This window comes from Beauveria bassiana (assembly GCF_000280675.1).
Source record: "Beauveria bassiana ARSEF 2860 unplaced genomic scaffold BBA_S00012, whole genome shotgun sequence".
In the NCBI taxonomy this organism is placed as follows: Eukaryota; Fungi; Ascomycota; class Sordariomycetes; order Hypocreales; family Cordycipitaceae; genus Beauveria; species Beauveria bassiana.
Window position 1 is genome coordinate 382,172 of NW_007930847.1, and position 23,917 is coordinate 406,088.

Genomic DNA, 23,917 nt, shown 5'->3' on the forward strand with positions numbered 1-23,917 from the left:
CCTCGTCTGCTCTGTCGAATACTCGCTCTCTGCAGGCCGCTGCGCAATCTCACTACCTACACACCAGCCAGACGCGACACTGCTCTTTTCGTCGAAACAATATGTGTAGAACCCAGTCCGGTGTCGTCCACGGCGGCGTCAAGGAGGACCCTACCAAGGATCGCGAGCTCCTGCCCGCCAACGTCGTCCCTACCCACTACGATTTGACCCTCGAGCCCGACTTTACCAACTTCAAGTATAACGGTAGCGTCATTATCGACCTCGACGTCGTCGAGGACTCGACCTCCATCTCCCTCCACACCCTCGACATCACCATTCACTCCAGCAAGGTTACCTCCAATGGCGAGCTTGTCACGTACGTCAAGAGTTTCCCATCGGCTTTGCAGTCTAGACATTTGCTGACCCCGCCTTGATAGTGACAATGCAACCGTCAGCTCTGACGAAAAGAAGCAAGTCACCAAGTTCGACTTCAAGGGCACCCTCGCCAAGGGCTCCAAGGCTCAGCTCGAAATCAAGTTCACCGGTATTCTCAACGACAAAATGGCGGGCTTCTACCGTTCCACATACAAGAACAAGGATGGCTCAGAGGGTATCCTCGCCGTCTCCCAAATGGAGCCTACTGATGCACGCAGAGCCTTCCCCTGCTTCGACGAGCCTTCTCTCAAGGCCAAGTTCACCGTCCACATCATTGCCGACAAGCATCTGACCTGTCTGAGCAACATGGATGTCAAGAACGAGACCGAGGTTGGCGCTAAAAAGGCCGTCCACTTCAACACCTCTCCCCTCATGTCCACTTACCTTCTCGCTTTTGTCGTTGGTGAGCTCAACTATATCGAAACTACCGCTCACCGCGTGCCCGTCCGTGTCTACGCTCCTCCCAGCGAGGATATTGAGAACGGTCGCTTCTCCCTCGAGCTTGCCGCCAAGACTCTTCCTTTTTATGAAAAGACTTTTGGTATCGACTTCCCTCTTCCCAAGATGGACCAGGTTGCCATTCCTGACTTTTCCGCCGGTGCCATGGAAAACTGGGGTCTTGTTACCTACCGCGTTGTTGATCTGATGCTTGACGAAAAGGAGAGCAGCATCGACACCAAGATTCGTGTTGCCGAGGTCGTCCAGCACGAGCTCGCCCATCAGTGGTTTGGCAATCTTGTCACCATGGACTGGTGGGATGGTCTCTGGCTCAACGAGGGTTTCGCTACCTGGGTTTCCTGGTACTCTTCCAACTCCTTCTTCCCCGAGTGGAAGGTCTGGGAAGAGTACGTTGTCGATAACCTGCAGTCCGCTCTGGGGCTCGACTCTCTTCGCAGCAGTCACCCCATTGAGGTGCCAGTCAAGTGCGCTGACGAGATTGCGCAAATCTTTGACTCCATCTCTTACTCCAAAGGCTCTGCTGTTCTGCGCATGATTTCCACCTACCTAGGCGAGGAACAGTTCCTCGAAGGTGTCCGCCAGTATCTCAAGAAGCACGCCTACGGCAACACCGAGACTGGTGACCTCTGGGCCTCGCTGGCTGCTGCCAGCGGAAAACCCGTCTCTGAGGTCATGGGCGTCTGGACTAAGGAAATGGGTTACCCTGTCGTCACCGTCAACGAGAACGGATCTACCGCCGAGGTCACCCAGAACCGATTCCTCCGCACCGGCGATGTCAAGCCCGAAGAGGACGAGGTTCTCTACCCTGTCTTCCTCGGTCTCCGTACCAAGGAGGGTGTCGAGAATGCTGCGACTCTCGATGTTCGAAAGACTCAATTTGACATTCCTGCCGATGACTTCTTCAAGCTGAATGCCAACCACACCAGCCTATACCGTACAGCTTACTCGCCCGAGCGACTTGGCAAGCTTGGTGAGGCTGCCAAGGCTGGCCTTCTTAGCGTTGAAGATAGAGCTGGCATGATTGCCGACGCTGCCTCGCTGGCTGTTGCTGGTTACCAAAAGACCAGCGGCATTCTGAACCTGCTCAAGGGCTTCGACTCTGAAAATGAGTATGTTGTCTGGAGTGAGATTCTGCGCCGCCTATCAGGCGTCGAGGGTGCTTGGCTTTTTGAGGATAAGGCTATTCGCGATGCCCTGAGAAAGTTCCGCAGAGAGCTCGTCAGCCCCAAGGCTCATGCCCTGGGCTGGGAGTTCAAGGAGACTGATACCCACAGCGAGGGACAGTTCAAGACTCTGATGTTCGCTTCTGCTGGAGGCAGCGGCGATGAAAAGATCATTCAGGCTGCCAAGGATATGTTTGCCAAGTACGTCACCGGTGATAAGTCGGCTATCCACCCCAACCTCCGGTCCTCCGTCTTTACCTTGGCTTTGAAGCACGGTGGTGCCAAGGAGTTTGATCAACTCATTGAGATCTACCGTACCTCGAGCGTCACTAGCGAGCGCAACACCATTCTGAGGTGTATGGGCCGTGCTGAGGACCCTGAGCTTATTCAGCGTAGCTTGAGTATGGTCTTTGGTCCTGATATCAGGAATCAGGACTGCACATCTGCTCTTGGAGGTTACCGCGCCTATCCCCACGGCATTGAAGCCATTTTTGAATATCTGACCAAGAATTGGGACCTTATCATCAAGAACGTTGGTGACAATGCGTCGCTGCTGGGAGGCGTTGTTGCTATCACGACTGGCGGTGCTACAAAGCCCGAGCAGCTGGCCAAGATTGAGGCCTTTTTCGCCGACAAGAACACTAGCGCCTTTGATCAGACTCTGAACCAGGTCAAAGATTCCATCCGCGCTAGAATTGCTTGGCTCGAGCGTGATAGGGACGATGTTGCGGCCTGGGTCAAGGAAAACGGATACCTTGTATGAAATTTTCTAGATACCATATAAAGAGCAGTGTATGAAGCGCATAAGTAGCAGCTTCGAAAATCTACAGATGAAAGAAGTGGAATTAAGGAACCACGCAGCCTGACTGCGTGCAATTGATTGACGAGTTGCATGTCGTGGCGGGTGGGCGCTTCAACCGGAACACTGTCATCGGGGTGAAGGCGTGTCTTACATAGACGGACACGGGCCCGCCGCCGTCGCGATTGTAGGCCGCCGAGGAAGCCGGCGGGCGCTGTTAGGTGAACGGCGTTGACTCGGGCCCGCGTGGCTCAGTCGTCGTGTCGATCCAGGAATTAATAAGGGACCACGGCGACCCCTGACTACGCGTATCACGTCTGTTTTTGCTGAACGGTCCCCAGCTTGAATGTGACCACGGAGGCGGACCTGTCTAGGGTATGATGTTGGTCGACGGGCGATTGCGGGAACGGTGTCTGGGCCCCTTATCGTCAATGCCGTCTCCGTTGATTGCTATTGATAATTAATTAGGATAAAAAAAATCACAATTATTCCCGCGAGGGCGCCGGGATCTAACGAGGACACAATTGCTAGGCTGGTTTGCGAAAGAAAAAAAGAAGACGTCATGGCGGACTTTATCTTTTGGTAGCTTTGTGCAAAAGGCGGCATGCATGCATAAAATTCTAGCGGACATGTGGCGGCCTGGGAAGTGGGGGAGGAGCGTTATGAATGGTCGGCCACGCCGTTTGTAAAGACAAGATATAGGAAGAAGTCTGCGCGTTTGATTCGATTGCATTTGCTGCGAAATCGTGTATCAAATCAAGATGAAGAATCTATCCATGTAAATACTGCTAGGCTTAGGGAGAAGCGAAAGAAGAAGAGGCTGCCCAGAACCGGAGATTTCGGTGCTAACAAAACTCCTGTCCACTGACGACGCTCTGGGTGGATGCAGGGGGGTTTTACGAGGTCGAAAGTTGGGAAAAATTGATTTCACCCGGCGGGACTTGAGCATAAATATTTTGGACTCAGAAAGCACAACTAAAAGGATTTATAACGGAGCAATTTGACCGTCGGGCTCCGTCACCGTCCCGACAGCCGGCATCACTCACTGTTAGCTCCGCGCGATGCCGCGCTCTTTGCAAATTGATAATAATAGACGAAGGGCTGTAATTAGATGACGCAAGATGTAGATGGGGCGTTCTGCGGCCCAGGAACCCGGGGCACCGGTGATCCTGCTGGCTCTTCGTGTAACCCAGCCAGGGCTTGGTGTTGACGGCAAAGGAACTTGTTCTCACGCTATTGAGCAATAGTTCTTTCTCGCATTATTAGAGCAAGGTCCATGGTTCGGTGCCGAGAGCCAGAGTATCTAGTTGTCCCGGCAGTTGAAAATCTGAAGCGAGAGACTGGTGACTGACTAGCCAAAAGAAAGAAAAAAAAAGGTATAATCCGGTCGAGATGTTATCAACGTGCATTTGCTCATTCGTGGCGGTTTCGGGATTCTCCACCTTGCAATGGACCTGGCATCTCTAACTTGTGCATCACCGTAGGCCCAGCCTTGATGGGCCCGAGGCTTCCGAATACGCGGAGACTTAGCACGGACGGAACAAGGCCGTATCTCAAGGTGGCAATGTAAATTTACGTCATTTGCCTTTTTTTTTTGTTTGTCAGATTGTGATGCGGATTTCTTCTCCGTTGGGATCATTCATGATATTTCCAAGAAGGTAGGGCCAGGCCCTCTGGAAGCCTGGCGTGCGGAGAAGCAAGTCGGGACGGGAAGAGGAAAAGTTTATTTTGTTGGATGGGCGGACTTTTGAGTTTCAGCCCAAACCGTTGCCCAAAACAAAGCAGAGGCTAAAAACTAAAGACGACAACCGACAGGCTATGAGTGCATGCCTTGTCGCGGTCTGTGCGACGTTCTGTTTACATTCCAAAGGCCTAGAAGAACAAGGGTTTTTATTTGCATGTTTGAGAGATGGGGCTCACCTGACAACGTCAATTATTTGGATGGATGCATGATATATCCAAGGCTGACGGCTCTGCACACCACGAACTAGATTAATAAACAACTACCGAACACTCTGCAGCTTAACCAATCGTGGACTAACTACTCCAATTACTGTTTCTCTTGGAGATGCGCCATCATCGTCACCAGCAGAATGGGGAATGAGAGACTAGCCGGAAGCAGCCCGAGCAACCAATTAGCCCAGATGATAAACACTAGCAGCGTCAACTCTATGTATCAGGAACTCCAAGCGCTGAACCCATCCCCGCTGTGCATAATAAACTAAACTAAAACTATACGGGGAGTACCAGAGTTCCGTCCCGAAGGGCCGTGTGCTTATCTGCGCTGATGTCTTTCTCTCTCTTTTTTTTTATGGGCTCCCGGGGCTGTGAGTAGTGGGCGTTAAAATCCGTAGCCGGACAGAGCCAAGCCCATGTTCAATGGGCTGATCCAAGATCCACGCCCCAGAGCTAGTTACTCGCAAAGCTGGAACCAACTTTGCAACTGTAGTTGTCATGGAGGAGGGGTGGCCACTCTCACGCCCCAGGTAAGTCCGGAGCAACCAAACGATGCGTAGCGATTTGTGAAGAAAAAAAAAAGGGCATCTTCCGGACTTTGTCGGGCCCCCCTCTGCCAGGACTTGTAGTTGATTAAAATACCCAGTGTGTCCCGCCTCAGGTTATAATTGTCTTTGATTTCCACTAATACATTGCCAGAGTAAGAGAGCCTGAATACCGTCATACACGCATCATACGGCCTACACATTGTGTGTGTGTGTGTGTGCGCGCGTGCCCGGTAAACGAAAGGGCCTTTTCACCCTTCAACACTCTCTTGACAGCATTTTTGTGAGGTCTGCAAGATGGCGACCAATAACGACAACAACACCATTCAGCCAGCCCTCGATGTGGCGCCGGCGCTCGAGTACCAGCCCCAGCAGCAGCAGCAGCAGCCCGGCCCGGCCGCCGACCAGATTGACGCGCGCCAAGATATAGAAAAGCCAGTCAAGCTCGAAGACTCGGAAGAGGATGAGCGCGCCGACCGGGTGGCGCCGCTCAGCCGGCGCAACACCGAGGCCATGATTGCCGACAACGACCGCGAGGAGATTATGCGCATCGCGAGCCAAATCAGCCGGCGGCGGTCGAGCGTGGCCAGCCTGCAGCAGGTGCCGTCGCAGCAGGGCGGCGGCGGCGTCGGGCTCGATTGGGACGACCCGCGGCTCGATCCGCAGAGCGACAGCTTCGATCTCGGCAAGTGGGTGCGCCACTTTGTGAGCCAGGTGCGCAAGGAGAACCGCATGGGCCCCAACACGGGCGTGTCTTGGCGCAACCTCGACGTGTTTGGCTCGGGCGACGCGGTGCAGATCCAAAAGACGGTGGGCTCGCTGCTGATGGCGCCGCTGCGGCTCGGCGAGTCTTTCCACTTTGGCAAGAAGGAGCACAAGCAGATCCTGCACGGCTTCAACGGCATCCTCAAGCCCGGGGAGCTGCTCGTGGTGCTCGGGCGGCCCGGGTCCGGGTGCAGCACCATGCTCAAGGCCATTTGCGGCGAGCTGTACGGCCTCAAGCTGGGCGACGAGACTGAGATTCACTACAGCGGCATCCCGCAGAAGCAGATGATGGCCGAGTTCAAGGGCGAGACGTCGTACAACCAGGAAGTGGACAAGCACTTTCCGCATCTGACGGTCGGGCAGACGCTCGAGTTTGCGGCGTCGGTGCGGACGCCGCAGGAGCGCATCCAGGGCATGTCGCGCAAGGAGTACGCAAAGTACATGGTCAAGGTGGTCATGGCGTCGTTTGGGCTGAGCCACACGTACAACACCAAAGTCGGCGACGACTTTGTGCGCGGCGTGTCTGGCGGCGAGCGCAAGCGCGTGAGCATCGCCGAGATGCTGCTGGCGGGCTCGCCGATTAGCGCGTGGGACAATAGCACGCGCGGCCTCGACTCGGCCACGGCGTTCAAGTTTGTGCAGAGCCTGCGGACGGTGACGCAGATTGGCGACGCCGTGTGCGCCGTGGCCATTTACCAGGCGAGCCAGGCCATCTACGACCTGTTTGACAAGGCGACGGTGCTGTACGAGGGCCGGCAAATCTACTTTGGCCCCGCGGGCCAGGCCAAGCGCTACTTTGAGGACATGGGCTGGTACTGCCCGCCGCGGCAAACGACGGGCGACTTTCTCACCTCCATCACCAACCCGGGCGAGCGGCAGACGCGGCAAGGCTTCGAAAACAAGGTGCCGCGCACGCCCGAGGACTTTGAAAAGGCCTGGCTGCAGTCGGCGGACCGCCGCGCGCTGCTCGCCGAGATTGACGCGCACGATCGCGAGTTTAGCGGCAGCAACCAGGAGCACAGCGTGGCGCAGCTGCGCGAGCGCAAAAACGCCATGCAGGCCCGCCACGTCCGTCCCAAGTCGCCCTACCTCATCAGCACCTGGATGCAGATCAAGGCAAACACCCGCCGCGCCTACCAGCGCATCTGGGGCGACATTTCCGCCCAGTCGGCCCAGGTCGCCAGCCACGTCTTCATCGCTCTCATTGTGGGAAGCGCCTTTTACGGGAACCCCGCCACCACGGATGGCTTCTTTGCGCGCGGCTCTGTGCTCTTTATCGCGATTCTCATGAACGCCCTCACGGCCATTTCCGAAATCAACAGTCTCTACTCCCAGCGGCCCATTGTCGAGAAGCAGGCCTCGTATGCCTTTTATCATCCCGCTACCGAGGCCATGGCCGGCATCCTGTCTGATATACCAATCAAGTTCATCACTGCGGTCGTCTTCAACATTATCCTCTACTTTATGACTGGACTTCGTCGCGAGCCTGCCCAATTCTTTCTGTTTTTCCTCATTACATTCATGACCACCTTTGTCATGAGCGCAGTCTTTAGAACCTTGGCAGCCTCTACCAGGACCGTCTCACAAGCCATGGGTCTGTCTGGTGTCATGGTCTTGGTCCTCGTCATTTATACCGGTTTCGTTATTCCGCAGCCGTCCATGCATCCTTGGTTCGCCTGGCTCAGATGGATCAATCCCATCTTTTACGCCTTTGAGATCCTCGTCGCCAATGAATTCCATGGTCGCAATTTTCCCTGTGGTCCAAGCTCTTTTGTTCCTCCATACGAGCCTCGTATCGGCACTTCCTTTGTCTGCGCCGTCGCTGGTTCCGTCAAGGGCTCCGAGACGGTCAGTGGCGATGCCTTCATCGACGCGAGCTACCAGTACCACTACTCTCATGTCTGGAGAAATCTTGGAATCCTCTTTGCCTTTTTGATTGCGTTCATGATCATGTACTTTATCGTGACCGAAATCAACTCGTCCACCACCAGCACTGCCGAGGCTCTCGTTTTCCAGCGAGGCCATGTTCCCAGCTACCTCCTCAAGGGAGGCAAGAAGCCCGCTGAAACTGAAAAAACCAAGGAGGAAAACGCCGAAGAGGTGCCACTACCCCCTCAAACCGACGTCTTTACCTGGCGCGATGTGGTATATGATATCCCCTACAAGGGCGGGGAGAGAAGACTGCTGGACCACGTTTCCGGATGGGTCAAGCCTGGCACTCTGACTGCTCTCATGGGTGTATCTGGTGCTGGTAAGACGACACTTTTGGATGTGCTGGCTCAGCGAACCACCATGGGCGTCATTACTGGCGACATGCTCGTCAGCGGAAAGCCTCTCGATGCCAGTTTCCAGCGCAACACCGGCTATGTCCAGCAACAAGGTACGTGTCATCATCTCAACATTCGCCTGGGCTTTGACTAATTAAAACATTAGATCTCCATCTCGAAACCGCAACGGTCCGTGAAAGTCTTCGATTCAGCGCAATGCTTCGCCAGCCCAAGACGGTCAGCAAACAGGAAAAGTACGACTTTGTCGAAGATGTCATCAAGATGCTCAACATGGAAGAATTCGCCAACGCCGTTGTTGGTGTACCCGGTGAAGGCCTCAACGTCGAGCAGCGCAAGCTTCTGACCATTGGTGTCGAGCTCGCTGCAAAGCCCAAGCTGCTCCTCTTCCTCGACGAGCCCACGAGTGGTCTCGACTCGCAATCTTCCTGGTCCATCTGCTCGTTTTTGCGCAAGCTGGCCGATTCCGGGCAGGCCATTCTCTGCACTGTCCACCAGCCCTCTGCGATTCTCTTTCAAGAATTCGACCGTCTCCTGTTCTTGGCCAAGGGCGGCAAGACTGTCTACTTTGGCGAGATTGGTGACAATTCGCGAACGCTTCTCGACTACTTTGAAGGCAACGGAGCCCGCAAGTGCGACGATCAGGAAAACCCGGCTGAATACATGCTCGAGGTTGTCAACAACGGCTACAACGACAAGGGCAAGGACTGGCAGTCGGTCTGGAACGATAGTCGGGAGAGCGTTGCCGTGCAAAAGGAACTTGACCGCGTTCAGTCAGAGACCCGCCAGACGGACTCGACGTCTTCCGATGACCATACCGAATTCGCCATGCCGCTGGCCACGCAGCTTCGCGAGGTCACCTACCGCGTCTTCCAGCAGTACTGGCGCATGCCCAGCTACGTCGTTGCCAAGATTGCTCTCAGCGTTGCGGCAGGTCTCTTTATTGGTTTCACATTCTTCGACGCCAAGCCCAGTCTTGGTGGGATGCAGATTGTCATGTTCTCCGTCTTTATGATTACCAACATTTTTCCTACACTTGTTCAGCAGATTCAGCCTCTCTTTGTCACGCAGCGATCGCTGTACGAGGTCCGCGAGAGACCAAGCAAGGCTTATTCGTGGATTGCCTTTGTTCTTGCCAACATTATCGTGGAGATTCCGTACCAGGTTGTGGCGGCTATCCTGATCTGGGCCTGCTTCTACTACCCGGTTGTCGGCATCCAGACGTCTGATCGCCAGGGTCTGGTGCTGCTCTTTGTTATCCAGCTGTTCCTCTACGCCTCGTCGTTTGCGCACATGACCATTGCCGCCATGCCGGATGCGCAGACGGCGTCGAGCATCGTCACGGTCCTCGTCCTGATGAGCATTCTGTTCAACGGTGTGCTGCAGCCGCCCAATGCGCTGCCCGGCTTCTGGATCTTCATGTACCGCGTCAGTCCCTTTACGTACTGGATCGCCGGCATCGTCGCAACCATGCTGCACGGCCGCGAGGTTACGTGTTCCGAAACGGAGACGCAAATCTTTGACCCGCGCGACGGGCAGACGTGCGGCAGCTACCTCGCGCCTCTGGCGGGCTCCGCACCCGGCACGTTGCAGAATCCCGACGCCACGGCGGACTGCCGATACTGCTCGTACCGGGTCGCTGACCAGTTCCTGGCGGGCTCGCGCATCTACTGGAGCGAGCGCTGGCGCAACTTTGGCCTCATGTGGGTGTACATTGTTTTCAACATTGCCATGGCCATTTTCCTCTACTACATTTTTAGAGTCCGCAAGGGCGGCTTCGGACTCGGAAACCTATTCAGTGGTAAAAAGGCGGCCAAACCAAAGAAGGAGGAGGCTGTATCGGAAAAGGCGACTAATAGTGGCTCGGCTACATCTACGCCTCCTGTCGCCAATTAAAATACGTCTCGACTTGCTCGACGATTTACTTTTTTGAAGGAAAAAAAAAAAAGGGACAAAATTCTTTCGTTTTATTTTATATTTAGATTTTCTTAGTGCCATCTGTCTAATACATGCATCTTCTTTTGTTTACTCGCTTTCATGACTGGTAGAATATAGCATTCTTTCTCCAGACGCTGCCGACGCGCTTGTCCGTCGCATCCTCTGGAATCAAATTCGGGCTATCATCTACAATCATGACACTCGACAGTGATGTGGAGTTTGTAAAAATCTTTCTCATATATTGGCCCTTTTTTCTCTCAACCAGATGGGTTTGCGATTTTGGTACGTCGAGGTCAAATCAACGCAGTTTGTGCGTCTCTGGCCACGAAGCCCGAAATTTGCCGAGTTCAACTTTTATCAGATGGGCCATGTCTATAAATGGCTGATGAAGGCTTTATAAATCCGCAACGGGGGGCAAACCCGAGTATGCATCTTTAGCAGCTTTTTTTCTTTTCAAGTACCGAAGCCACAAACAGACAAGTTACTAGGTCCCCACAAACAGGCCAAGAATCTAATAGTCTTCTCATCAGACAGCAAGCAGGCAGGGCTTTATTATCTAGAAAGGTTTGTCTCATGCGACGAGCTCCGCTGTCATTTTAAACGAGTGACATGCCAATTTACGCCTCGGCAACATCGGACGGTAAAAGATGCGCGGCGACACTGGCGTAGTATAAATTACGGACTGGGCGCGGCGAGCTGCGAGCTCCGCTGCGAGCGGAGGATTTCTTGTCGGTGGAGGAGTTGGGCGAGTGTGGCGCACTGGCGGGTATCGTGAGTGGACAACAAGCTGTTATAACCGGGGGAGTCCTTGACAAAACGTCAATAAAGGAATACCTTCATATTGATGCTCTTCATCCGGCGCATGTATGGATGTAGCGTGGTAAAATAATGGGTGGATGAATAACTACGGATGGAGAATTGCACTGCGTCACGACTTGCTGCGGGCCGGCTCCGCTAATGGCAGCATGAAGCTGTTTCCTTCTTATTTCTTACTAGTTAGCTGCCAAAGGCGTGCACTATTGCGACAGAGAAACAGGATGAAAACAGGGGGCTCACGGGCTGCCTTCTGCCTCGTGTAGTTTAAATGTAGTTTAATCAACAGTGATCCTTCATCCAACGCTGCTTATCGGTCATCCCAACGGAGAGCTGCGGTTGGTTTTCCGCATGTTTCAATTTCGCAAAATCCAGAAGAAGATCCCCTGCTAGAGCAACTAAACTACAAGTAGTTAGTTAGAAATTAAGCTTGTATGTACTGATGGCTGACTTGGTAGATCGACAGCTCACATTCCCAATCCTGCACAGTGGACTTGGTGGCTTGCTTGGCTGTCTAAATTTTTTTTCCCCTTCTTTTCACGCGCGTTGGAGCTTCGTTTACAGGAACTCCAGAGTAAAACAATTTTCGGCGCATGTCAAATAGCCCCTCGTTGTTGCAGATTTTCACTAGGTTGATCAGGATGTGCCTCGATTTGCCCCCCTGAGAGCAAAGTGAAACTTGACTCCCACGAGGCGGACGTTAGTCTGTAAGTAGAGCTGAGAGGTCCACAAGGCTGCTATTTCGGAAGGAATCAATGCTGCAGGGCGGACTGTTTCAGCATGTCCAGTTCATGCAAGCCTGCGACCGCCTTGTACTTTTTTGCGACTCGGGTGATGACTGATAGTAGCTGGGCAAACAACTATGATACTCTTCTGTCCCGCCCGTATGGAGGGGAGGGGGGACTAGTGTGGCTCAAGTTCCGCTCAACCCATCTTTCACTCCGTCGTCGAAACCGTTCGGATGAGCGCTCAACCCGATTAGTTGCTTTGGTTCGCAGGGGAAAAGAAGAGAGCCCACACACACTCGTTTGCAAAACAAGTGCATGGTTCACGACTCAGGTCCCTGGAATCTTGAACAAGGCTGCTAGCCGAGCTGGCTGCCAGGGGCGAGCGAGCCATCGTCTCGATTTGATCTGTAAAAATGTAGATGAAGGTCCTAAACCCTTCTTTGTGCATGCTATCTCTCTTGATTGAGGTTCCTGGTGCGTTTATATCAAGATCATGTCTGAAGCCAAAGTGGCCGAGGCCGCTGCCAATGGCAAGCTGCCAGACGGCATCACCGAGGCCTTTCTCAACGAATCCAAGGATCGGCCTGCCATCATTGCCATTGTGATTGTGGCCGTACTGACATGCTCCGTGGTTCTCTGTCGCCTGGCCTCGCGAGCATTCGTCGTCAAGCGTATCGGTATTGACGATGGCCTGGCCTTGGCATCTCTGGTATCTTGTCCTCTTTGAATGATGATGGTAGCATCACCAAGTTTGTGCTAACAATTCGCTTTTGACAAGTCTTGCTTTATAGCATTTGTTGCTCTTTGCATTCACCTGATACGACTCGGTTCGGGTCGCCACTTTGCGTACATTGAGATTATCCTCGACAACGACACGCAGCTATTGACGCAGCTGGTGGACTTTATCGCCCACATCATCTACACGATTGCGCTGCTCCTTTGTCGCGTGTCTGGACTGGCGTTTTACTATCGGCTTTGCAACATGCATCACAAGTTCAAAATCGCAATTCAAGCCGTCTTTGGGATCCTCATTGCAGGATTTCTACCGCAAATCTTTTTAATCATTTTTCACTGCAAACCGGCCACGGGGTATTGGCCCTACGAGTTCCAACCCGAGTTTAAGCGTTTCCAATGCCTCCAATGGGGTTTGGTGTACAGTGTCAACTCATCCGTATCGCTGCTGTGCGACTTGCTCATCTTTGGTATTCCTATTGCAATGCTCTGGACCTTGGAGATGAATCGCAAGAGAAAAATTCAGCTTGGATCGATTCTCTTGCCTGGAATTCTGTAAGGATAGTGCCCAAACTGTTAACCGTACTGCGCTAACGGCATGTTGTTCAGAGTGATTGCCATCTCCATTGCACGATTGATTCTGGTAATTCGTGGTCAATGGGAAGCCGACATGGTAAGCCTAGTAGTTGCGACTTTTGATACGGCGTTTTTGGCTCACTAACATGTCATGACTAGTCGTGGGAGTACAATCCAATGCTGGGCGTTGAAGTGGCCGAGATTGGCGCGACCTTGATTGCGCTATCTGTTCCCGGCGTCAAACCCATCTTTGACAAGTTTGTCCTGGGCAAAAAACATACTGGCGAGACGTCGGGTTCGACGGGACGTGGGAAACAGAACAAGACGACTGACTCGGGCGCCACGAAACTCGGCACCCTCAGACAGCGGAGCGAACACCTGGCGAGCCGAGACGAGATTGTTGCGCCCAACTACGAGACGGCGGTGAGCGCCGGAAACAATATCAGTCTGGATGATTTTCACAGCGCCAAATCAACAGATGGCATCTATGTCAAGGTGGACTTTGACATACAAGAAGGACAGGCTCGCCGGTAGCGATTCTGCGAGGTGGGGTGTAGTATATAGGCCCTGTAATTTTTTTGTTATATAGCATAAAGCATAGAGCTGTCAACTGAAACTCGGAGTCGTCTCGAAATGGTCTGTTCGCTATCCATTGCCAGTTGTGCACTAGTTAGGGAACAAGGACTATCCAACGCTAGAGTGACGTGATCTGCCCTAGGAAATAAGGACACGAAATAGGCCGAAAATTTCCTCTTTGGGTCCTTGACGGAATATTGGTGGATTTCTGTATTTTAATCATAATAATAGTCCGTTCGTTGAATTGTCTCCTGCCCACATCAATAATATCCACTAGCGAGCCCGCCTTGTTGCCTGCAATGAAAGAAAGCGAGTCATTGAGCTGCTGCCGTCCTAGCGGTGGGGGGGAAAGAGAAGCTCAAGCCACCTTCGGAACTGGATACATTTGCAGCGCCATTTATTGATTTGTTGGCCGACGTTTTGCGACTTTGCAGTAGCTAGCGCCGCGGAAAGAAGTCGCAAAAGAAGTCGGAAAGAAGGTCCCCCCCGACGCACTTGTCAGTTTGCCACGTTGTTGGGGTTGAGGGCACCACAATATTCACACAATATTGATAATTTACGACTCGGGCACCTGGAGATTTTGACACGCGTTGACAGGGATCGCCAGCTGACTGGATGCAAGGGGGGGGGGAAGCCAATTGCAGTCTTGCATCAAGGTTTAGATGCACTGTCAATTTCAATTTACCCTATCCATAGGTTAGTGGTATATCCCGCCCACTGGCGGCGGATCATGCCGTTGAAAGTCTAAAGAGACGTTATATGTAGAGCGCTGGCCGCGCATCTCTCTGCCCTCTCTCTGGCATGATACCAGCAGTTTGGCTGCCACAACAGGAACAATTGCACGACAGAGATCGACAAGCAGCAGCAGCAGCACCTTTTTCCTGCCCTTAGCCGCCGATCCGTCATTATGCATGCTGCCATCTTGTCGGCTGCGGCGCTCTTGGTCGTCGCAGTTGGCGCCTTTGACACGCAGCTTACGCCGCCGCTGCTTCCGCTGCAGGAAAATGCCAACACGACTGAGCTCTTTCCCATGGCTGACTGCCACGGCCTGAAGCTGGAGGAGGCCACCATTGATCAGATGCAAGAGGCCATGGCGAATACCAACCTGACGTCGTTGAAGCTGGTGGGATGCTACCTGACCAGGATAATCCAGACTCAAGACTACATCAAGTACGGCCTTTTTCTTTTTTTTTTTTCTTTTTTTTCTTTTTTTTTTCTTTTTGCTAAACACTCGAGATGGTCTTTTCGACTCAACTCTAATAAGCCTTTGCTAACCAAAAAAAAAAAAAAATCTGTTCAGCTCTGTGATGCAAATCAACCCCGACGTCTTCGCCATTGCTGCCCAGCGCGACGAGGAGCGCCAGAGCGGCAAGCCCTGCGGTCCGCTGCACGGCATCCCCTTTACCGTCAAGGACAACATTGCCACCAAGGACAACATGGAGACGACGGCCGGAAGCCTGGCTCTTCTCGGCAGCATCGTGCCCCGCGACGCGCACGTCGTGGCCAAGCTCCGCGAGGCCGGCGCCGTGCTCCTCGGCAAGGCCACGCTCAGCGAGTGGGCCGACATGCGCAGCAGCAACTACTCCGAGGGCTTTTCCGGACGCGCCGGGCAGTGCCGCAGCTCGTACAACCTCACTGTGAACCCCGGCGGCAGCAGCTCCGGCAGCGCTGTCGGCGTCGCCGCCAACGTTGCCGCCTTTTCGCTCGGCACCGAGACTGACGGCAGCGGTACGTCTCTCATCTTGTTGCTTTTCTTTGTTTTCGATTTATTTTACTAAAATCTCCATTCATGGGCCAGTCATCAACCCTGCCTCGCGCAATGCCCTTGTCGGATTCAAGCCCACCGTCGGCCGCACGTCGCGCGCCGGCGTCATCCCCGAGACGGAGCACCAGGACTCGGTGGGCACCTTTGGCCGCACCGTGCGCGACGCCGTCTACGCCTTTGACGCCATCCACGGGCCGGACCCGCGTGACAACTACACGCTCGCCGACGGCATCAAGAAGGCGCCCGAAAAGGGCTACGCATCGCTGCTCGCCAACAAGTCGGCGCTCAAGTGCGCGCGCTTTGGCCTGCCCTGGATGAGCTACTGGCGCTTCGCCGACGACGAGCAGCTGGCGGCGCTCACGCAGCTGCTGGACATGATGCGCGACGCGGGCGCCACCATTATCAACGGCACCGAAATCACCGACCACGAGACCATTGTCAGCCCCGACGGCTGGGACTGGGACTGGGGCAACACGGCGCGCGGCCGCGCCAACGAGTCGGAGCTGACGTACGTCAAGGTCGACTTTTACAACAACATGAATGCCTACCTCGACGAGCTCACCAACACAAACATGCGCACCGTCGACGACATTATCCAGTACAACTTTGACAATGACGGCGCCGAGGGCGGCCGTCCCTGGCCCCTCGGCCACCCGGCCTGGTACTCTGGCCAGGACGTCTTCCTCGCCTCGCAGGAAACCCGGGGCGTCCAGGACGAGACGTACTTTCAGGCGCTCGCGTACTGCCAGTCGACGGCGCGCAGGGGCATCGACGACGCGCTCCGCCACAACGGCACCCGCCTCAACGGCCTGCTGGTGCCCCCCGGCGTTGGGCAGAGCTACCAGCAGGCCGCGCAGGCCGGCTACCCGGCCGTGACGATTCCGGTCGGCGTGAGCGCCGAGTCGGGCATGCCCTTTGGCATGGCCATTTTGCAGACGGCCTGGCGCGAGGACGAGCTGGTCAGGTGGGCGAGCGCCATTGAGGACCTGCAGCTCACGTCCAACACGACGACGCTGAAGCGTACTCGGCCGACTTGGCGTGGCTATCTTGAGCGCAACGTTCCGGTGCCGTTTTGATGTGGCTCCATTTATTATTATACTGAGTGTTGCCCAATTTTGATACCCAAAAGAATTGGAAGGGGTCAAGTCGGGCTGTATATACTACACCACCACTATACATTAACAAACAGTATTTATATACTCGAGAATGACGGTGTGTAAGGAGATGCTCTGTCCAAGGCGAAAAATTATAGTTGCATACTGTAGACCACTATACATTAATGACCAGTATTCTTATATTCGAGAAGGACCAAGTCTAATGAGATGGTCTGTCCAAGGCGAAAAATCATGGTTACATACTGTAGACCACTATACATGAAGAACCAGTATTCTTATATTCGAGAATGACTAGATGTAATGAGATGCTCTGTCCAAGGCGAAGGATGATAGTTATACATACTGTAGACCCCGATTATCCGCTTACAATGTCCCGCTCCATCCTCACCAATCTGTGCGCTTGACAAGATTGAGTTTGTGGCGCTCTACTTGCTGGAGACACGACGTTGCGTAGGTACTCGACGCCATGCCGGAGGCGTCTCTACCGTGGCGTGCGGACAGCGGCGACAGATTTTATGTCAACAAAGACGTTTTAATTCAAGACTTGGCATACTTAATTTCTCATTCAAATTGACTTTTATTCAGTTTTGATTCGCTTTTCACATGTACCATACAAAATGAAATAAAAAACTAGGCTACCAAAAAGAAGAAAAAATAAAAACAAAAAACAAAAAAATCTACCATACATACTCTACAGCTTCGCAAACAAGCCGGCGCAGGCTCCCTTGCCGAGCTGCACGAGGGTGCTCTTGGTCCGCATGTAGGCGCGGATGCCCTCCTCGCCGTTTTCCAAGCCGAGGCCGCTCATCTTCCAGCCGCCGACGGGCATCTCGGCGGGCGACTCGCCCCAGGTGTTGATCCAGGTGATGCCGGCGTGCAGCTGGCGGACCACGTCCTGCGCGAGGCCGACGTCGGACGAGACGACGCCGGCGGCGAGGCCCATGGGCGTGTCGTTGGCGCGGCGCACCACCTCGGGCAGCCACTGGTCCTGGGAGCGGCCGCGGACGGCGTAGGGCAGCACGCACATGACGGGGCCGAAAATCTCTTCGCGGGCCACGCGCATGTCGTCGGTGCAGCTGGTAAAGATGACGGGCGGCACCCAGTAGCCGCCGGGCGTGGGCTTGCGGCTCTGGGCGTCGCGGGCGCCGTCGTAGAGGACCCGGGCGCCGTCGACGTCCTTGCCGTGGCGGATGTAGGCGAGGACCTTGTCGCGGTGCTGGGCCGACACGACGGGGCCAAAGTTGACCGACTCGTCGCGCGGCATGCCCATGCGGATGCCCTCGCGGCAGCGCTTGACGAGGGCCTGCTCGACGGCGGGCAGCAGCGTGTCGGGCACAAAGACGCGGGTGCCGTTGGTGCAGACCTGGCCGGTGGAGAAGAAGTTGGCCGCCATGGCCACGTCGGCGGCCTCGTCCGGGTGCGCGTCGGGGAGGATGACGACGGGGCTCTTGCCGCCGAGCTCCATGGTGATGCCCTTCATGTCCTTGGCGGCCGAGGCGGCGACCTTGCTGCCGGTGCTGACCTGGCCGGTGAAGGAGACCTTGGCGATGCCCGGGTGGGAGACGAGGGGCACGCCGGCGCTAGGGCCGTCGCCGTAGACGACGTTGAAGACGCCCGGGGGCACGCCGGCCTCGACGTAGATTTGGGCGAGCGTGTTTGCGTGCAGCGGCGTCACCTCGCTGGGCTTGTAGACCATGCAGTTGCCGGCGGCGAGGCAAGGGGCCGACTTCCAGAGGGCGATTTGGATAGGGTAGTTCCAGGCACCGATGCCGGCGCAGACGCCGAGGGGCTCGTGGGAGGTGAGGACGTAGGCGTCGCTGCGGAGGCGGGTGTGCTGGCCGGGCTGGCCCCCGGCGACCAAGTGGGCGTAGTACTCGAGCACGTCGGCGCCGGTGACGACGTCGACCGTCGACGTCTCGGACCAGGCCTTGCCCGTGTCGAGCGTCTCGGTCAGGGCGAGGGCGTCGTTGCGCGCACGTAGCAGGGCGGCCGCGCGGAGGAGGATGGCGGCGCGCTGCGGCGCGGGCGTCTGCGACCACACAGGGAAGGCGGCGTGGGCCGAGGCGACGGCGTCGTCGATTTGCTGCGGCGTCGAGGTGTAGATGGTGGCGAGGGGCGCGGCGGTGCTGGGGTCAAGCGACTGAAAGGTGTGAGCGGAGGAGGAGGATTTTGGCTGTGGCTGGCCAGAGTGGAAAGTGTGAATTTCGTTGGCAAAGGTCATGGCGGCGGTGGACGTGGTGGTGGACGTGGTGGTGGACGTTGTGGTTGGTGATGGCTTCGTTTGCGGTGTGCTGCCGAGATTTTGTGACACAAAGGTGGACGAGGGCCGCGGGAGCTCAGTGTCCAAGTGGAGGGTGCCAGCAGTGCAGGTGATGAGAGGGTAAAGTGACGACGGCGAGTGACGCAAAAGCTATATCCAAGAAAGGTACGTTGTTTGAGCAAGCAATGGCAATTGACTAGCTTTGGAGTCGGTGATGATGGAGCTGGAAAAGAAAGCTGATGGCGGTTAGCGGAAAGCCGGGCGAGTCGGCGGCCGTGACGTAGATACGGAGTAGTGGGGGGCCAAAGAATTACCAAGCAATAATGTTTTTAGCGGTTGTTACAGTGGCTGTGGTGACAAGCTGGGCGAGTTGTAGCGGTCATAAATTGTGGCAAGGGAGCCAATTTACAGTGGATGGATCCCCCCGCAGCTCAGTACATCTATCAAGGTGCTGGTCGTTACCATTATTCGCACTCTCAGATATCAGTACTTGCGCGCATTTATCAGTAACTAAATGCTGGTTCATAAACTAGGAATGAATATAAACTAATTGAATGAAACCTTTTTCGTCAATTCAAGAGCGCATCATGGTGAAGCAATGTGATGTTACACAGCATGTATGCTGGGAAAGCCGCGCGGCGAATGCCACTGGATCTGAAAAGTATTCTCGCTTTGATACCGCTTTTACAACAGTGAATGTGTACCACTTGTCAAGTTGAAACCGGCAGCTGATGGCAACACGGAGCAGGGTCCGATCAGGTGCTCTCAAGCCGGCCGTTGCTACGTTGGACTAGTAGCCGCCGTGTGTCGACTATCAATTGCAGTGTAGTCCGGGCCGGACTTGACATTGGCCACCGCCGGACGCTATCAAGCCGTGAGCCAGCTTGCCAGCCACCGTGGCGTTGAGATAACGAGCAAGTCGGTAAATGGCGCCATAACTGTAAAACAGGCCATGACAGCGAAAAAAAAAAAACAGTTAAAAAAAAAAAACGAAGCCGTATGCAAAATCCACGCAGGCAATCCGGCCTTTGAAACTTACAAAATCGACACCGCGGCTCGGCGCCCCTCGGAAAAGCCTCACCATTTTCCTAAAACAGTCACTAACTAGCAACTGCAGTCCACATGGGTCAGGGTCCGGCGGGGGATATAAAACAATGAACAAGAAGAAAACGGAGTTTGTGACTAAAAAACTGAATCGCCATTACCAGCAAGTGGCCAAGGGGAAAGAAAAAAAAAAAATCGTCGTCTCGGCGGGGGTGACGGATAACCTTGTTGAACCTTGTTGGAAAGGCAGAAATCAGAGATGGAGGGGATAAAAAGAGGCCAAAATGACATCAGCGACCCGCCGGGGGATCCGCCAGCCCCAGCGGGCGTTGTTAAGAAGCTGCTGCAATGGGCTGTTTGTCTGGTGTTGCGAGGGAGAATACAAAGTCCAAAAGGCAGGTTGGAACAGTCAGTGATGATAAAGGACAAGCCACCAAAGGAACACACGGCATCATGGCCGAGGTAGGTTTGGAGCGATTTACAGTCGGTCACAGCCGGCCACAGCGCGGCTACGGATTACCAGCGAGGCCAAGTTTGCGTGCAGTGGTGGGCACTGGGCCTGCAGGCTGCACCCCACTGTCCATACCATGGGCCTGCATGATACGGCAGCGTCGTATTGAAGCGGTTAGGAAGGGAAAAAAAAAAAAAACTGACGCTTCTTGCACCAGTAAGAAATAATGGTTGAGAAAATTCAAAACGAGAACAAAATGCCGAGTTTGTGTATTTACTTGCAACCCCAGCTGCTGCAAGCCTCCTCAGCAAGGCTGCGGGGGCTGGTGCAACATGTCAAGCCCCCGCCCATCGCCCAAAATCTATACGGTGCATCTCGGGAAGAGATTGACACTGTGCAGTCTCATGCAAATCTGCGGAGTCATCACAGTGCAGATAGTGTCATATCGAGATGCACAATCAATCCTTCCACCTATTTTGTACGTGATGGCCACAACACCATATTTAGTTAAGACTTTACAACCGACGGGCGGCACGGTGGCATGTCGGTGAGAACCCTTTGCCAAAAGCTGACTCTTGTCCAGGGTCCCAGGGTCCACCTGCTGCGCAGCCAACTCGCGTGATCGCAATTAGCAATTCCGATGCTCCGCCTCGGCCAATCTTGCCGCCATCATTCTTTTTCTTTGGCCGTCGTCGTCACTGTCGTCTGTAAATATTCTAGTCAATATTTAGAAATAGCGCCAAACTTTTCAACCGCTTGGCTGACTTTCTTCTTCCCGTGCAAACCGACCCAATATCTTATCTACTGGTTCCTTCCCCCCCAATTCTCCAAGAAATCCATTTCCCCAACTCTCCCCTCCATCTTTTTTCTACCAAGATAACTATCCTCTTGCCTCATCTTCCCTTCACCTCCATCACCCCTCACCATCTATTGCTTCGACTATTCCATCTCAAAGCTACAAGTGACGTTTAATCGCCTACTTTACTAGCTTTTCGTCTTACTCGCTCCCTGACCTGACCTGCATATCCACTCCGGTTTTGGTCAAACTTTGCTGCTGCTGCTGCTGCTGCTACTCCACTCAGACGTTTCTCATTCTTATTAGTCCACACTTCGCCCGTCAAACGCTCACGATACTTTTCTCATTCCCATCGACTCAAGTATTCAGCACCCATATGCCAAGATGACCACCCAGGTTCTCCCCGCGTCCGCCGCTACCACCTTTGACTACATCATCGTCGGTGGTGGCACCGCTGGCTGCGTCCTCGCTTCCCGCCTCTCCAGCTACCTCCCGGAGCGCAAGATTCTCCTCATCGAGGCTGGCCCCTCCGACTTCAACCTCTCCCAGGTCCTCAACCTACGTGAATGGCTCTCTCTCCTCGGCGGTGACCTCGACTACGACTATCCCACCACCGAGCAGCCCAACGGCAACTCTCACATCCGCCACTCTCGTGCCAAGGTCCTCGGCGGCTGCTCCTCCCACAACACCCTCATCTCCTTCCGTCCCTTCCGTCACGACCTCGATCGCTGGGTTGAGCAGGGCTGCACCGGTTGGACCTTTGAGAATGTCACCCGCCACATTGACAACCTCCGCAACACCTTTCAGCCCGTCCACGCTCGCCACCGCAATCAGCTCTGCAAGGACTGGGTCAAGGCCTGCTCCACCGCTCTCAACATTCCCGTCATTGACAACTTCAACCACGAGATTCGCGAAACCGGTCAGCTGACTGAAGGCGCCGGCTTCTTCAACATTTCCTACAACCCCGACGACGGCAAGCGCAGCAGCGCCTCTGTTGCCTACATCCACCCCATTCTCCGCGGCGACGAGCGCCGCCCCAACCTCACCGTTCTGACCGAGACCTGGGTTTCCAAGGTCCACGTCGAAAATGACGTTGCCACTGGTGTCGACATTGCTCTCAAGTCTGGCCACAAGATGACTCTCCGTCCCCGCAAGGAGATTATCCTCTCCGGCGGTGCAGTCGACACCCCCAAGCTCATGCTGCACTCTGGTCTCGGCCCCCGCGCCCAGCTCCAGTCTCTGGGCATCCGCGTCGTCAAGGATCTCCCCGGTGTCGGTGAGAACCTCATTGATCACCCCGAGACCATCATTATGTGGGAGCTCAGCAAGCCTGTTCCTCCCAACCAGACCACGATGGATTCGGACGCCGGTGTCTTTATCCGCCGCGACCCCGCCAATGCCGCTGGCAATGATGGCACCGCTTCCGACATTATGATGCACTGCTACCAGATTCCCTTTACTCTCAACACGGAGCGTCTCGGCTACCCCCTCATCCCCGACGGCTATGCTTTCTGCATGACCCCCAACATTCCCCGCGCTCGCTCTCGTGGCCGCATCTACCTCACCTCGGCTGACCCCAACGTGAAGCCCGCTCTCGACTTCCGCTACTTTACCGATCCCGAGGGCTACGACGCCTCCATCCTCGTCGACGGCATCAAGGCCGCCCGCAAGATTGCTCAGGAGGCTCCTTTCAAGAACTGGCTCAAGCAGGAGGTCGCTCCCGGCCCCAAGGTCCAGACCGACGAGGAGATTAGCGAGTACGCCCGTCGCGCTGCCCACACCGTCTACCACCCCGCCGGCACTACCAAGATGGGTGACATTAGCAAGGACGAATTTGCCGTCGTCGACCCTGAGCTCAGGGTTCGTGGTATCAAGAAGCTCCGTATCGCTGACGCCGGTGTCTTCCCTGAGATGCCCTCCATCAACCCCATGCTGACTGTCCTCGCCATTGGTGAGCGCGCTGCTGAGTTGATTGCCATGGAGGATGGCTGGAAGCCCGATGCCAACAAGTCTCGCCTGTAAACGAGCGTTTTGTTGGATGTGAAAACGTTGAAAAAATCTTGACGTCTGATTTTGTCAAATTTTCTTATTTTGTCAAATCTCTTGGAAATATTCAAGTTGGATAAAGATGAAAACCAAGGGAACCTCGTATTGGTCGATGAGCGTGTCCAGCCGCCTGGCCAGCGAGGCATGAGTACATGTATATACCAGTCAGTGCATGATGTCAGAACATGAATTGTACGCAATTAAGCTAGCATAGCTGAATGAAGAATAAAATGATGTATCAAAAATGAATGCACTTGGTGGTAATCATTTGCCATGAATGTCCAGAGTAGTATTGAATGCGAAAAAAAAGCTGTACGACGTTGACATGAAGGAAACAAGGTGAAATCAAATGACATTAAATAGAATGAATCAAAGAAAACCAAACTAGACAAAAAGAAGAATAGATCAAAGAAATGCCATCGCTCATGATGCTTGCTCATAGTTAATGCTTACTCATGCTTTCTTTCTAATGCTCAATGCACGCACGCCTCAACCGTCTTCTTCAGCCTCTGCACCACACTGCGCACCAGCTCATGCGCTCCCTCATCGGTGATGCGTGTCTGCGGGCCAAATACGCCCATGTCGAGATGGCCGTTGCGGACGGCGAATTCGACATCCACAGAGTCCTAATCTTTGTTAGCAGCTGTCCTAGGTAGATAGTGATACCAAAAGACGTAAAGACGTAAAAACG

At 54.4% G+C, this 23,917-nt stretch overlaps 7 protein-coding genes across 7 annotated transcripts in view; 5 read left to right on the forward strand and 2 right to left on the reverse strand.

Moving 5' to 3' along the window:
• Positions 1-101: 101 nt before the first annotated feature.
• BBA_05014 (aminopeptidase 2) lies at positions 102-2,799 on the forward strand (the record flags this gene model as incomplete). Its single annotated transcript, XM_008600111.1, has 2 exons — positions 102-355; positions 417-2,799. The coding sequence occupies 2 exons, from the start codon at positions 102-104 to the stop codon at positions 2,797-2,799; spliced, it is 2,637 nt and encodes an 878-aa protein (XP_008598333.1).
• A 2,834-nt stretch (positions 2,800-5,633) lies between these two features.
• On the forward strand, positions 5,634-10,282 carry BBA_05015 (multidrug resistance protein CDR1; the record flags this gene model as incomplete). The annotated part of the gene is made up of 2 exons (XM_008600112.1): positions 5,634-8,481; positions 8,535-10,282. The coding sequence occupies 2 exons, from the start codon at positions 5,634-5,636 to the stop codon at positions 10,280-10,282; spliced, it is 4,596 nt and encodes a 1,531-aa protein (XP_008598334.1).
• A 2,076-nt stretch (positions 10,283-12,358) lies between these two features.
• On the forward strand, positions 12,359-13,707 carry BBA_05016 (integral membrane protein pth11; the record flags this gene model as incomplete). Its single annotated transcript, XM_008600113.1, has 4 exons — positions 12,359-12,574; positions 12,644-13,152; positions 13,207-13,270; positions 13,333-13,707. 4 exons carry the CDS (start codon positions 12,359-12,361, stop codon positions 13,705-13,707), a joined length of 1,164 nt encoding a protein of 387 aa, XP_008598335.1.
• Positions 13,708-14,656: 949 nt separating this feature from the next.
• BBA_05017 (amidase-like protein) lies at positions 14,657-16,590 on the forward strand (the record flags this gene model as incomplete). Its single annotated transcript, XM_008600114.1, has 3 exons — positions 14,657-14,919; positions 15,050-15,477; positions 15,548-16,590. 3 exons carry the CDS (start codon positions 14,657-14,659, stop codon positions 16,588-16,590), a joined length of 1,734 nt encoding a protein of 577 aa, XP_008598336.1.
• A 730-nt stretch (positions 16,591-17,320) lies between these two features.
• BBA_05018 (betaine aldehyde dehydrogenase) lies at positions 17,321-18,850 on the reverse strand (the record flags this gene model as incomplete). The annotated part of the gene is made up of 1 exon (XM_008600115.1): positions 17,321-18,850. One exon carries the CDS (start codon positions 18,848-18,850, stop codon positions 17,321-17,323), a length of 1,530 nt encoding a protein of 509 aa, XP_008598337.1.
• A 2,714-nt stretch (positions 18,851-21,564) lies between these two features.
• Positions 21,565-23,202, forward strand: BBA_05019 (GMC oxidoreductase; the record flags this gene model as incomplete). Its single annotated transcript, XM_008600116.1, has 1 exon — positions 21,565-23,202. One exon carries the CDS (start codon positions 21,565-21,567, stop codon positions 23,200-23,202), a length of 1,638 nt encoding a protein of 545 aa, XP_008598338.1.
• A 497-nt stretch (positions 23,203-23,699) lies between these two features.
• The window catches only part of BBA_05020 (amino acid adenylation domain-containing protein), a gene marked incomplete at both ends in the record, with an annotated part of 14,674 nt that continues 14,456 nt past the window's right edge, over positions 23,700-23,917 (reverse strand). Inside the window, one exon of the mRNA XM_008600117.1 lies at positions 23,700-23,852. Within this exon, the coding sequence (XP_008598339.1) occupies positions 23,700-23,852 (153 nt within the window). The remainder of the gene's footprint in view (positions 23,853-23,917) is intronic.